This window comes from Protopterus annectens, chromosome 15.part0, assembly GCF_019279795.1.
Source record: "Protopterus annectens isolate FY-2018-M chromosome 15.part0, PAN1.0, whole genome shotgun sequence".
Taxonomy (NCBI): Eukaryota; Metazoa; Chordata; order Ceratodontiformes; family Protopteridae; genus Protopterus; species Protopterus annectens.
The window spans coordinates 343,709,574-343,723,222 of NC_056749.1; the positions used below are offsets into that span (position 1 = coordinate 343,709,574).

General features: G+C 42.0%; 1 protein-coding gene across 1 annotated transcript in view; it reads left to right on the plus strand.

The window, feature by feature from the left end:
- The window catches only part of LOC122789682 (relaxin receptor 1-like), a 976,275-nt gene that overhangs the window by 885,402 nt on the left and 77,224 nt on the right, over positions 1-13,649 (plus strand). The window contains exon 15 of the mRNA XM_044057098.1: positions 13,328-13,557. Coding sequence (XP_043913033.1) covers positions 13,328-13,557 — 230 coding nt within the window. The remainder of the gene's footprint in view (positions 1-13,327; positions 13,558-13,649) is intronic.

Genomic DNA, 13,649 nt, shown 5'->3' on the forward strand with positions numbered 1-13,649 from the left:
ATAAATTCCTTATTTATGTCCAAAGTTGTTTCAAAATTTACTTTGAATCAAGCCATCCATCTTCCAGTGTGCTAAACAGATCCTCAGAATCATGGAGAAAAGATTCTGTATACTCTGAACATGCATAGGCAGCTTTGTTAATATCTTGACAGAAATAAGTCCTTTAGAAAAGCAGATTATCTGTTTATTTCTTACTATGTGCAAAGAAGGGATAAGCCATGTCAAGACAGAATATTTTGAGATAATTATATGCAGCTATTTCTTTTTCTCATACCCACCATTGCAGGTCGATTCCAGGCAATATCAAAGCACATTCTATTAGATCCTGGTTTCTATGATGGTGTACTGGAAAGTAGTGGACTCTAGAAGCATTGTAGAGGTAGCAATATGGTCCACTGTACATACTTTTACAAAGCATTACAAACTGGATTATTTTTCAAAGTCCAAGACTGGCTTTGTAAAAAACATTCTCCAGGGGCTAATGGACAATTTAGTCTTCCTCCCCCCAGGCTGGATCAGCTTTGGTAATTAACCCATATAGCTAAAGTCTACTGCAGTAGTGAGAATGATGGATATAGAACTGTTTTGTAAGGTGCCCTTACCATAACAGTAGATGGTCAAATTCCTCACTCCTTCAGTGGCCACACCAGCCTCTGTCCCCATATTTCTGTATATAATCAGGATGTGATATAAAGCTATTTGTTACTGTTTATGTCTTTAAAAGAGGTTTGGGATGTATGAGCAAGAAAGTCTTGAAATTGTCTACACTCTGACTGTTGATTTTCCATTAAGGGACTAGCCAATCAACAGCCAGAGTGTAGGTGTGGGAGGGAACCAGAGCTTTGTGAAGATGAGTGGTTGTTTTATCCTGGGCAGGATGCTACCCATATAGTCAAAGGCTACTGCAGCAGTGAGGAATTTGAACATCTACTGTTATGGTATGTGCAGCTTGCACAACTGTACTTCATGTTTTAAATGAATCTCCTTTGACTTCTACATTTTTTTCCATTTACACTGAGCTTCTTCTTTTCTTCTTCTTTTCCCGGTTAGGGGTCACCACAGCGGATCACCTGTCCGCTCATAATTGGCATGGAGTTTTACAGTGTCGAGTTGCCAGCCCGGCGCCCAACCTTCCACAGAAGGCACACGCATGCATGCACTCACACCTAGGGCCAATTTAGAGTGTCCAATCCACCTATAGCATGTCTTGGAGCACCCGGAGGAAACCCACACGACCACAGGGAGGACATGCAGACTCTGCACAGAAGGCACCCCAGCCAAGAATCGAACTGGAGAACCTCTTGCTCTGAGGTGGCAATGCTAACTGCTGCACCACCGTGGCCACCTAGCCAGTGAGCTTACTTTCCCAAATATGTCATATTGGCTATCCTTCCTTGCATCAGGCTACCCCCTAGCTTCAACTAGAGTATGGTCTTCTGACAAGGGACTTATGTCCAGCAAAAATTCAGCCTTTCAGTGTTTTTTCTGCCAGGTAGCTCTTTGGCACACAATACACTTAAATAAACCAATGTCATCACCATCATGTTTGGGAGCTACTCTTCTGTGCCAGCAGGTCAGTAGGTAAGCTTGACTTTATAGATGTATTTTTGGGGAAGTATACAAAGTCATTTTAATGATCCTACATTTGCTGCTTATTTAAATACAATACAGATAGGTAGGTAGATATAGATATAGACATAGATGCAGATATATTATGCAGCTGTCTTACTTGTAAAATTTTCTTTTCTTAAAGACATTGATCTTTGCACCATCAAAACACACAATGCAGAATACAACATATCATGAACCAAATCACTGTACTCAGACAAAGCTGTAAAAATATCAAATTGCAAACATTCTTAGTGTTGCAGATCCATAAACAAGCATTAATACGGGTCCTGCATGAAGGGAGCAAGTCCTGGAGTCGATATTTTAGGTTTCAGAATTTGTAGTTTTTCAGTGCAATCATCTTGACATGTACTTGACATGTAGTCCTTGATATTGTGATGGCAATATTGATGTCTTACAGGTTGCCGAAAGTTCAGATGATCGAGCAGTAAGAAAGGCTAGTACAGCTGAATGGAAGTATGATTGCACATTACTGGCCTTTTTGTGTGTGTTTGTGAGATGGTGGAACAGTAAGGATTAGGAAATTTACCTATTCCAGGTGTAATGCGATTTCTGAGTTGGCATATATAATTAGTAGGGGGTGGGGGCTCTGGAGGCTTGCTCCCTGCAAAAAACAAAAAAAAAGGTTTTGGTTTATTTTTGTTTAGTTTTTAGTTTATTTCAGTGCTTAAATGGTTCTGAGGAGCCATAATCAATTTTTTCCTGTAGAGTTTAAAAGATATAAGTGGAGACCATAAGCTATAAAAACTGATTACGCATTTGCTTCTGTTTGTGTCCCATCCCCTTAAGAGTAAAAAACTGTTTTACAAGTCAGTGACATAATTTTTCAGCAAACCATTTTGACAGAGTTCACCTTAAACTTTAAAAGCCAGTTTGTACAAAGATTTGTACACTAAAAGATGTGGACTAATTTAGAGTGTATTTTGGTTATCAGTACCAATAAACAAGTGCTAAAGCCAGTGGTTTGCATTGTGATGCCTCCTGAATTTGTTGTTCATTTTATATTAAAATTATTGTATTCTGTAAGATTAGTTATGGCAAAAAGTGCTCTCGACAGACAGGGAATAGAATATTTTGATACTCGTAGGTTTATTGTAAATTTTATACATCACTGTATGATGAGTTAGGAGGCAGAAAATCTTACAGCAAAAGGTACAAATCTTGACATAGTTACATATTTGTACTGATACGGATGTTAACTAATAGGTAGACATGAGGATGTAAAGAACACTTGCTTGTAACAAGTCATAACAGTGAAAATAATTAATCAGATTGAAGATGCTGCGTAGGTAGTATGTACACTGTGCAGGGTTAAGAGGTGAGATGTTTGATGATTTTGTGTTGGAGAATATGTAAAGTGAAAAGGTGGTGAATGGAGAGGTAGAGGCATGATAGGGACTAAGGTGGCTGAGAGAGGATGAGAGGTGAATCATGGTAAAACTCAGTATAGCTGTATAAACAACAGCTCAGACTAACCGGTACAAAGAATATGAAAGAGGTGCACAGTAAGATAAAGGAATTTAATATGTGCGGGGGTTAACAGGTGGGCAGAAATGGTGATGGCTGAAAATGGAAGGGGTGATGTAAACTTGTCAGGGGCAGAGGTGTCAGGGGAAATAATAGTAAAAGAGAAAGTGAACAATGAGAGAGTAAACACTCGAAGTGAGTTAAAACAGCTGATAGAAGGTCAGACTGAAATGGAATGATGGAATGAAAGAGGTAAGAGAAAAAGGTGATTTTGTTTATGGAGCTAAATGAGTGCATAATTTAAGAGAAATGGACACCAGCAGTTTATAGCAGAAGCAATAACTAAGGGATTGTCACAGTAAATTAATTCACAAGTGCAGGAGAAGACACTTAGAAGAGGCATGTCTAAAGGTCAGTTCCCTGTGCTTTCTCCTATTAACTTGGTGAACCTGGGCATCATGAGGCAATGTAGCAGCTGCCTCATGTTCACCAACAAATCTCTCCTCTTACCTCCCAACACTCAGACTTGCGAGAGATGCACTTATATATCCAAATTGAAAGCCACGCACTCTCCAGCCAAGACTGGAATAGCTGGTCAAGAGGAGAAGGTCAACACTTGCACCACAACGCATGGAACACACAGTCCTCCAGAACACACGCCAGCACTGCCTTCACACAAAAACACAAACCACTCACCCATGTTCGTAGAGGATCTCAATAAAAATCTACACAAACAGCAGAGACCTCCAAGGCAGAAACGCACTCGACCACCACAACACAACACTAATCATGAGACACATAACTGTCCTAAACATGTGACACTCAATCAAAGCCCCTAAGGCAAAACAGCATACCCAACACAGTGGTCATAGGTGACTCGATAGTGAGGCACACTGATGTCCCACTCACTAGGTTGAATAAGGAGAAAGTAACAGTCAGCTGCCTGTCGGGTGCCAGAATCCGCCACATAACTCACGCACTCAGGTCCCTCAACAACAGGTACATATATGACTCAGTCATTGTATATGTGGGTATGAATGACCTGAGATGTACCTCCCTGGACTACAGGAAAAGAGACATGGAGGAGCTCTCGGATTACATAGCCCAGGAAGGTATGACCCTAGCCCTGAGCACCATCCTACCATCACCAGAATGATACCACAGTACAAGCAGAAAATGACTGATTTCAACAATTGGCTACATTTCTGGTGTCACTCTAAGGGGATCCAGTATCTGTCTGCCTAGGATGACATGATTGACAGACCTCGATGCTTTACCAGAGATGACTAGCATCTGTCACCCCTGAGCTACCGGATACTGGGCAAGTCCCTTTTTTAGGCAGTGTTCCAAAGACCAAATTACAACCATAACAGCTACAAACAAATGCAATCTGAGGGTCATGCTGCTCAACGCTAGAAGTCTAAATCTCAAAATGCACTCACTTGAATCACTCCTTAAAATGGAGAACATTGATATTTGTGCTGTAACAGAGACCTGATTCAAGGCAGCAGAAAGCACCCCTACACTACCAGACTATAACACCTTTTGGCCCCAGATCTTGGACTGAAGCTCCAAAGGCAATGGTGTTTCCATATTCATAAAGGATGTGCACACCTCCAGACTGGTAGCCCAAAATAATGCATCAGAGATACTTTAGGTGAAGATAACACTGGGTAAGACAGCAGTTCAGGTTGTAGCCTGCTATAGGTCCCCAACCATGTTCCAAGACTCAGACTCCATGTTCCTAAGCACCCAGGAGAATAATAGGTCCAACCTAACACCCTCATACTAGGCGATTTCAACTACCCCTCCATTAACTGGGAAAACTACTCATGTACCAATACACTTGCCCAATGTTTCTTGGAGTTCATTAATTCCAGTGCCCTGGACCAACTCGTTCTTAACCCCATTAGAGGTAGCAACATCCTTGACCTGGTCATTACTAACATGGATGACCGTTGCTCTGCACCAATAGTCAGCTCCTCCCTGGTTAGATCTGACCACAAACTAATCACCTTGGAAATCCACATCCCTCAACCCTCCCACCCACCCCCGCAAAGGTAACCACCATGAAAAACTTCTCCAAAGCTAACTTTGGGCTTCTAAAAACAGAGGTAACTAACTTCACGGCACCCATGCAAATGGAGTATAGTTGCATGACTGCCAAATCATACACCAACTGTAAGAACACGTACACAAATGCATGGATCTCACCATACCCAGTAGAACCAAGATCCTCTCCTCCAAAAAAAAGGAAGACAATCTCGTGGTCCCCTGCCATAAAAAAACTACAACAGAAGGAAGAAACTGATACAGAATAAGGTGAAGTCCCAAGACTAGAAAAACTCCCTTATCAGCCTCAACAAAAAGTTGAGATCGCTCATCAAATCCTTTAAAGCTAGCTATGAAAACAGAATTGCAGCAGACAGTAAAGACAACCACAAGGCCCTCTATAGTTATGTAAAGATTATCCATGACAATACCCAGATTTGCTCCGAGCTACTGCACAATGGTACCTCCTATACCGAGCCAACAGATATTCCCAATATACTGGCCAACAGATTCCCTGCCAACTTTACCCCCCCAAAGGACCAATCACAATATCAGTAGATTTTCAGGTACCCAGTATTACTGCTACACAGGTTAAAACAGCACTGTCCAAGGCCAAGAATACAGCTTCTATGGGACCTGACAATATCCCTGGCTGTGTTCTACATGAACTAAAGAGTGAACTGGCACCACACCTGTGTGCCCTGTTCAATCACACAATCACCTCAGGCTTTGGCCCTACTGAATGGCACACTGCTACATTCATCCCTCTCCACAAAGGAGGAGCAACTACAGACCCTGGGAACTATCCCCCCATTAGTCTGATGAAAGTGTTATAAGAGACCTGGGTACACAGGTTGACAGCAACCTCTCTTTTGATCATTACATTGCCACTGTGATCAGAAAGTCCTTCTATGTGGCACATCTCATTACTAAGGGTTTTGCATCCAGGAAGAAAGAGGTCATTGTCTCCTTCTACTCTTCCCTCATTAGGCCAATCATAGAGTACAATGCCTCATTTGGCATGCACCTTACTAGACACCTGCAACAATTGGAGAGGCCACAAAAGTACCTCACAAAGAGGATCCTAGGCCTTAAACACTTGTCCGATACGGAATGACTCAAAAAACTCCAGATGTTCTCTGTCTCATATTGCCTACTTAGAGGCAATCACTGCTTGACTTACAAAGCCATGTCTGACCCAGTTCTGTTAGAAATGCTACATCTAAAGAAATCCCAATCCATCCGCACCACACGCTCCAGAGACCTCAACCTCATTACCACAATTAACAGAACATACTGGAGGGACAGGTTCATAACCCAGAGACTGCCCATGCTATGGAATAGACTTCCCATACATGTCAAGCAGAGCACCTTGCTGACCCTCATCAAGAGAAATCTTGATGAGTGGATGGGAAATAGAAAATTCACCCCGGGGATAACTGCAGTGGCCCTACTCGACAGAGGCAGTGGGAACTAAGGTTGGGTGGCACAATGCCAGAGTAATCCTATGGCTAGGCTTGTAAAGGCCCCAGGGCCATTAACGGAGTACACATCTATGAAGCTATATATATAAAAGCTGAGGGGCGGGCAATTTTGAATGCTTAAAGATAATTATGTAATGCATCTAAGAATAATGTGTCGGTGTAATCTGCAGTCTGATCCTGATGGGGAAACTTTAATATGTTTATTGAAAACAGTGAGTATGACAGACATGGTTGATGTGGGGCAGTATATCACTGTAGATTTGCATTGTCAGTATCACATGATAAAATATTTAAAAGTTCGGATCTTCTTGTTATTGTAAGAAGGTAAATAATGTCAATTTGCTTTTTACAAAAATAACTCTTTTCACTCTTAAAAATTATCCATTTTAAGCACCCTGAAATAATGGTAAGTCTCAAGTTTTCAGCATAACAAAAAAAACAAGACATGGAACTGCAACTAATCAAGTGTAACTTCTCAAGGAACAAAAATTGAAAACTAAACTTTTTTTTTTTTTGCATTATGGCCATGACAGCTGTTGTTATGACTGTTTTTTTTTTCTTGTTCATCTCTGCCACAGATATAAGGGCCTGTTACTTGCATCCATAAGGCTAAGTTCTCCTTCAGTTCCCTCACTTAAGTGGGGTAAGTTCTCTCTGCCCTGGGAATGGAGATGGCTAAAAGCAGGCTCATAGTAACACAGCCCAGCTCACCTGCCATGTTTCTTTCTGAATATGTTTTCCTTCAAAGGGGGTCAGTATGTTGTGGATAAGCATACATGAATGTATGTTCACATACAACCAGAACAAAGACACTGTTGACCTTGACTTCGTAACATGAATTGACATTGTATCTCTCTGGTTTCCACCAAGCAGTGAGAGAGACATCTTTCAGCTACTCCCAGGATAAGGTAGCAGGACAGTGTCTCAGCTAACCTAGGTTGTTCTTTAATCCCAGGCAGATACCCTGCCTGCATACCAGTGTAAAGAGATGTAAAATTAAGCTGCAGCTTTCTAAAAGCTTCAAGCACTGTAACAAAGGGAATGTGCCACTCAGGTTCTAAATGTCCAACCTTGCAAAGACATTGTACACTTATTTTTGTAACATCTATGCTGTTATAGCACCCTGACACTGCCTTATGGAATGCAAACATATGCACACTCGTGTACATTATTCAAACCTCACCCCTTCCTGTTCTCACAGAAGTACTTGTAAACAAATGACTCAGCTCGCCATGCCAATCTGAAATATTGTGAAAAGTGAACAAGTTGCTACCATAACCTTCTATGGTACAGTACATAGCATATATGCTAAATCAGTAATGATGCATGAGTAATAGTCCCTGAAATTACATTTTGTTTTTCTGTCTATACATCTACTTCTAATCTCTGGTAACTCAAGATTGTTGCAATGTCTACAGTAAACTCCCAGTTAACAGACAACCATGGGGATGGGTAGATGCCGGATAACTGTATTTTCTGGTTGCTTGAGAGTTACTATTAAAAATATGACTGACTAATATTGTACCATATACTATTTGTTTGGTTTGACTTGTTCTCAGGTTGGGAAGAGAAGGATTTTATTCCTATCTTCCTTTTTAAATCTCTAAAACTGAAAACATAAGGTATGTTTCTGCAGGGGGGGGGGGCAGAAATTGCAACACATAAAAATTGTACTTTAGTTCTTTGATATTTTTTTCCGCTTGCTTGAGACTGCTGGTTGATTGAGTTCCATTTAACTGAGAGTTTACTGTAGCTGCCAGAGAAACTAGAAACCACATGCAATTTATCCATTATGTACAGGCTTCATACCCTCACTTAATCCACCTTGTGTGTGAAAGGATGAATACCTGTTGGCAGGAGAGAAATGTTTGTTTTACGTCCTTCCCTTCATCCAGGAACTTCCCTCCCAAGCATACTTATCATGCAGCAGCAATCAGGTGTGACGCACATCCACACCCAGATACCAGACAGTCAACCACATCTCCCTAACTATAGTCTGTCCATCAAAGCATTTACAGCTCTGCTCTCAGCCCACTAAGTGGCAGCAGATGATGTTAAAATCCCAAACCATCTACCTCAAAAGAAGAGGGTGGATAAACTGGCTACTGTCATCCATTTTCTTCTTTCAGCTTGTTCTCTAGCATTCAGGAAGACAACTAAACCTGGGTCATTGATGTCGCAGATGTATACACTCCTTCTGCACCAAGAAGGAGACGATCTATCAAGATATCCATTACATAATAGCAGTGCACACCTTAAAGTCATGCAATATGAAACTGAATATGTAAGTATACTTACAACAGTGTAATTTAACTTACTTGAGAGAGATGCATTCATCTATCCAAATTGGAAGCCACGCACTCTGCAGCCAAGACCGGAATAGATGGTCAAGAGGAGAAGGTCAACATTTGCACCCACACTTGCACCACACCACATGGAGCACATAGTCTTCCAGAACACACACCAGCACTGCCTTCACATAAAAACGCAAACCACACACCCACATTTGCGGAGACTCTCAATAAAAATCTATCCAAACAGCAGACACCTCCAAGGCAGAAACACACTTGACCACCACAACACAACACTAATCATGAGACACATAACTCTCCCAAACAGTGTGCCACTCAACCAAAGCCCCTAAGGCAAAACAGCATGCCCAAAGCACTAGTCATAGGTGACTCGATAGTGAATCACACCAATGATGTCCTACTCACTAGGCTGAATAAGGAGAAAGTAATAGTCCGCGTCTGTCAGGTGACAGGATCCTCCACATAATGCATGCACTCAGGTCCCTCAACAACAGGTACAAATATGACTCTGTCATTCTAAATGTGGGTGTGAATGACCGGAGATGTACCTCCCTGGACTACATAAAAAGAGACATGGAGGAGCTCCTGGATTATGTAGCCCAGGCGGGTATGACCCTAGCCCTTGAGCAGCATCCTACCATCACCCAAAATGATACCACAGTACAAGCAGAAAATGATTGATTTCAACAACTGACTAAGTTGCTGGTGTCATTCTAAGGGGATCCAGCATATGTCTGCCTGGGATGACATGATTGACAGACCTCAATGCTTTGCCAGAGATGGCCTGCATCTTTCACCCCTGGGCTTCCAGATACTGGCCAAGGCTCTTGCCACCCCTATAGTGCCTTTTTTAGGTGGTGTTTCAAAGACCAAATTACAACCATAACAGCTACAAACAATTCTAATCTGAGGGTCATGCTGCTCAGTGCTAGACATCTATATCTCAAAATGCACTCACTCGAAGCACTCCTTAAAATGGAGAACATCGACATTTGTGTTGTAAAAGAGACCTGATTCAAGGGAGCAGAAAGCACCCCTGCACTACCAGGCTATAACACATCCCACTCCTTTCGGCCCCAGAACATGGACCAAAGCTCCAAAGGCAGTGGTGTTTCCATATTCATAAAGGATGTGCACACCTCCAGACTGGTAGCTCAACATAATGCATCAGAGATACTTCAGGTGTAGCTAACATTGGTTAAGACAGCGATTCAGGTCGTAGCCTGCTATAGGTCCACAACCATGTCCCAAGACATACACTCCACGTTCCTAAGCACCCTGGAGAATATTAGGGTCCAACCTAACAGTCTCATACTGGGCAACTTCAACTACCCCTCCATTAACTGGGAAAACTACTCATGTACCAATACACTTGCCCAACGTTTCCTGGAATTCATTAATTCCAATGCCCTTGACCACCTCATTCTTACCTCCACTAGAGGTAGCAACATCCTTGACCTGGTCATTACTAACATGGAAGACCACTGCTCTACACCAGTAGTCAACTCCTCCCTGGTTAGATCCGACCACAAACTAATCACCTTGGAAATCCACCTCCCTCCCATCCCACCCCCACAAAGGTAACCACCATGAAAAACTTCTCCAAAGCTAACTTTTGGGCTCCTAAAAGCAGAGGTGGCTAACTTCACGGCACCCATGCAAATGGAGAATAGTTGCATGACTGCCGAATCATGCACCAACGCACTGTATGAACATGTACATGCATGCATGGATCTCACCATACCCAATAGAACCAAGACGGTCACCTCCAAAAAAAGGAAGGCAATCTGGTGGCCCCCTGCCATAAACAAACTCTACAACAGAAGGAGGAAACTGATGCAGAATAATGTGAAGTCCCAAGGCTGGAAAAACTCCCTTAACAGCCTCAACAGAAAGTTGCGATCCCTCATCAAATCCTCTAAAGCTGGCTATGAAAACAGAATTGCAGCAGATAGTAAAGACAACCACAAGGCCTTCTATAGTTATGTAAAGAATCTCCATGGCAATACCCAGATTTGTTCTGAGCTACTGCACAATGGTACCTCCTATACTGAGCCAACAGATATTGCCAATATACTGGCTGACAGATTCAGTGCCAACTTTACCCCTCTCTCCCCCCATCTTAAAAGACCAATCACAATACCAGTAAATTGTCAGGCACCCAATATTACTGCTGCACAGATTAAAACAGCACTGTCCAATGCCAAGAATACAGCTTCTATGGGACCTGACAATATCCCTGGATGTGTTCTATATGAAATACAGTGTGAACTTGCACCTCACCTGAGTGCCCTGTTCAATCACAGCCTCACCTCAGGCTTTCTCCCTACTGAATGGTGCACTGCTACAGTCATCCCTCTCCACAAAGGAGGAGTGACTACAGACCATGGGAACTGTTGCTCCATTAGCCTGATGAGTCTGATATGCAAAGCTATGAAACGCATCATCATGGACCTAATAAATAAGGATATAGGAATCTCCAAACTCTGAATCCCACACACTTTGGTTTTGTGAAGGTTAGATCATGCCTGCTCAACTTGGTCGACTTCTTTGAGTCAGTCACCAGAGCTGTGGATGAAGGCAAGGTGGTTCATACAGCCTACCTTGATCTGGCCAAGGCCTTTGATACCATTCCCCACTCAGTAATCATAGAAAAACTCACTAAGCTAGGCATAAACCCATATATCACTAGGTGGGTTGCAAACTGGCTCACAGATAGAACCCACAGTGTGAAAGTAGCTGACTCCAAGTCAGACTGATGACTAGTCACGAGTGGAGTCCCACAGGGTTTGGTCCTGGGTCCTCTCTTGTTTGGTATCTACTTCTCTGAAGTCCAGGCCAACACGAAGGGACTCTGACTGACAAAGTTTGCAGACAATTGCAAGTGGAAGCTATTATTAACTTCCCAAGTGATGTTGACATTCTACAGAATGACCTCACTAAGACCGACTGGTGTCAGAACCATGGCCTTAAGCTCAATGCCAGAAAATTTGTCGTCATCCCCTTTGGGAAAAACCCAGTTCCCATGAATTACCACATCGATTTTAGTCCACTGAACACAGAAGGTGTTATAAGAGATCTGGGAACACAGGTTGACAGCAACCTCTCTTTTGATCACGACATTGCCACTGTGGTCAGAAAGTCCTTCTATGTGGCACATTTCATTACTAAGGGTTTTTTCATCCAGGAAGAAAGAGGTAATTGTCTCCTTCTAATCTTCCCTCATTAGGCCAATCATCGAGTACAATGCCCAATTTGGCATGTACCTCACTAGACACCTGCAACAACTGGAGAGGCAGCAAAAGTACCACACAAAGAGGATTCTAGGCCTTAAACACTTGTCCTATATGAACAGACTCAAAAAACTCCAGATGTTCTCTGTCTCATATCGCCTACTTAGAGGCGATCTCTGCTTGGCTTACAAAGCCATGTCTGACCCAGCTCTGTTAGAAATGCTACATCTAAAGAAATCCCAATCCCTCCGCACTACACGCTCCAGAGACCTCAGTCTCATTACCACAATCAACAGAACGTACTGGAGAGACAGGTTCATAACCCAGAGACTGCCCATGCTATGGAATAGACTTCCCATACATGTCAAGCAGAGCATCTTGTTGAAACTCTTCAAGAGAAATCCCGATGAGTGAACGGAAATTGAAAATTCACCCCGGGGATAACTCCAGTGGCTCTACTCGACAGATGCACTGGGAACTAAGGTTGGGTGGCATGATGCCAGGGTAATCCTATGGCTAGGCTTGTAAAGGCCTCAGGGCCATTAGCCTAGTACACACCTATGAACCTATGAATTGCTTACCAACAGCAGCTTTCTGTGATGTAAAGATATCTCATTGTTATTTTGTTTCTGTGGAAGTAAACTTAGATAATGATTCTTATGTAGTTTACATAACATAATGTATGTCAGCTTAATGCAGATAATTAATAATATTAGCTTGTAATGAGTTTTATCCAGTAATCTTGGGTTTGAATCCCTCAGTCTCTATTTGCCTACTGTGATGCTCTGAGTAAATAGTTACTTACTCTAATAATGCCCTTGGGTTATCCCTGCAAAGATGAAGTTGGACCTAGTGGGTTTATGTGGTTAGCAAATGAATAAATTAAAATAAAATAAAACAAAAATGTGTTTACTTGAATTGTAAATTAACAACAATAAAGTAACGATATCAGGCAGGTTATTTATGTCATTTATTAGGGTTCTTTGACTTGCTGGTTCAGTTTTCATTGCTAACTTTTCACTGATTTTCCAAAGATACCTCATAAACAAAGGCATGATGTTTTTTTTCCTGTTTTTTTATACTATATATGAATATGGATATTGTGTTCTGCTTTCATCTTTTTAAATTCTATATTCCTCTAATTTTACAGATATTTTAAAACATTTCAGTACTGTGGCTTCTCCCCACGTGTCCGGAGCTGCAAGCCAAATTCAGATGGAATCTCATCCTTTGAGAACCTCTTGGCTAACATCATCCTACGTGTGTTTGTCTGGGTTATAGCATGCGTTACCTGCTTTGGAAATATTTTTGTCATTTGTCTAAGGTTTTGTATCATTCCAGAAAACAGGCAGCATACAATGTCCATCAGGTCCCTCTGCTGTAAGTAAAGAAGGATTTTTTAAAAGAGTCCTAATCATTCAAAGCTGTCATGCTCAAAGTGTTTTGTAAAACTCATTTAATGTACTCCTGCC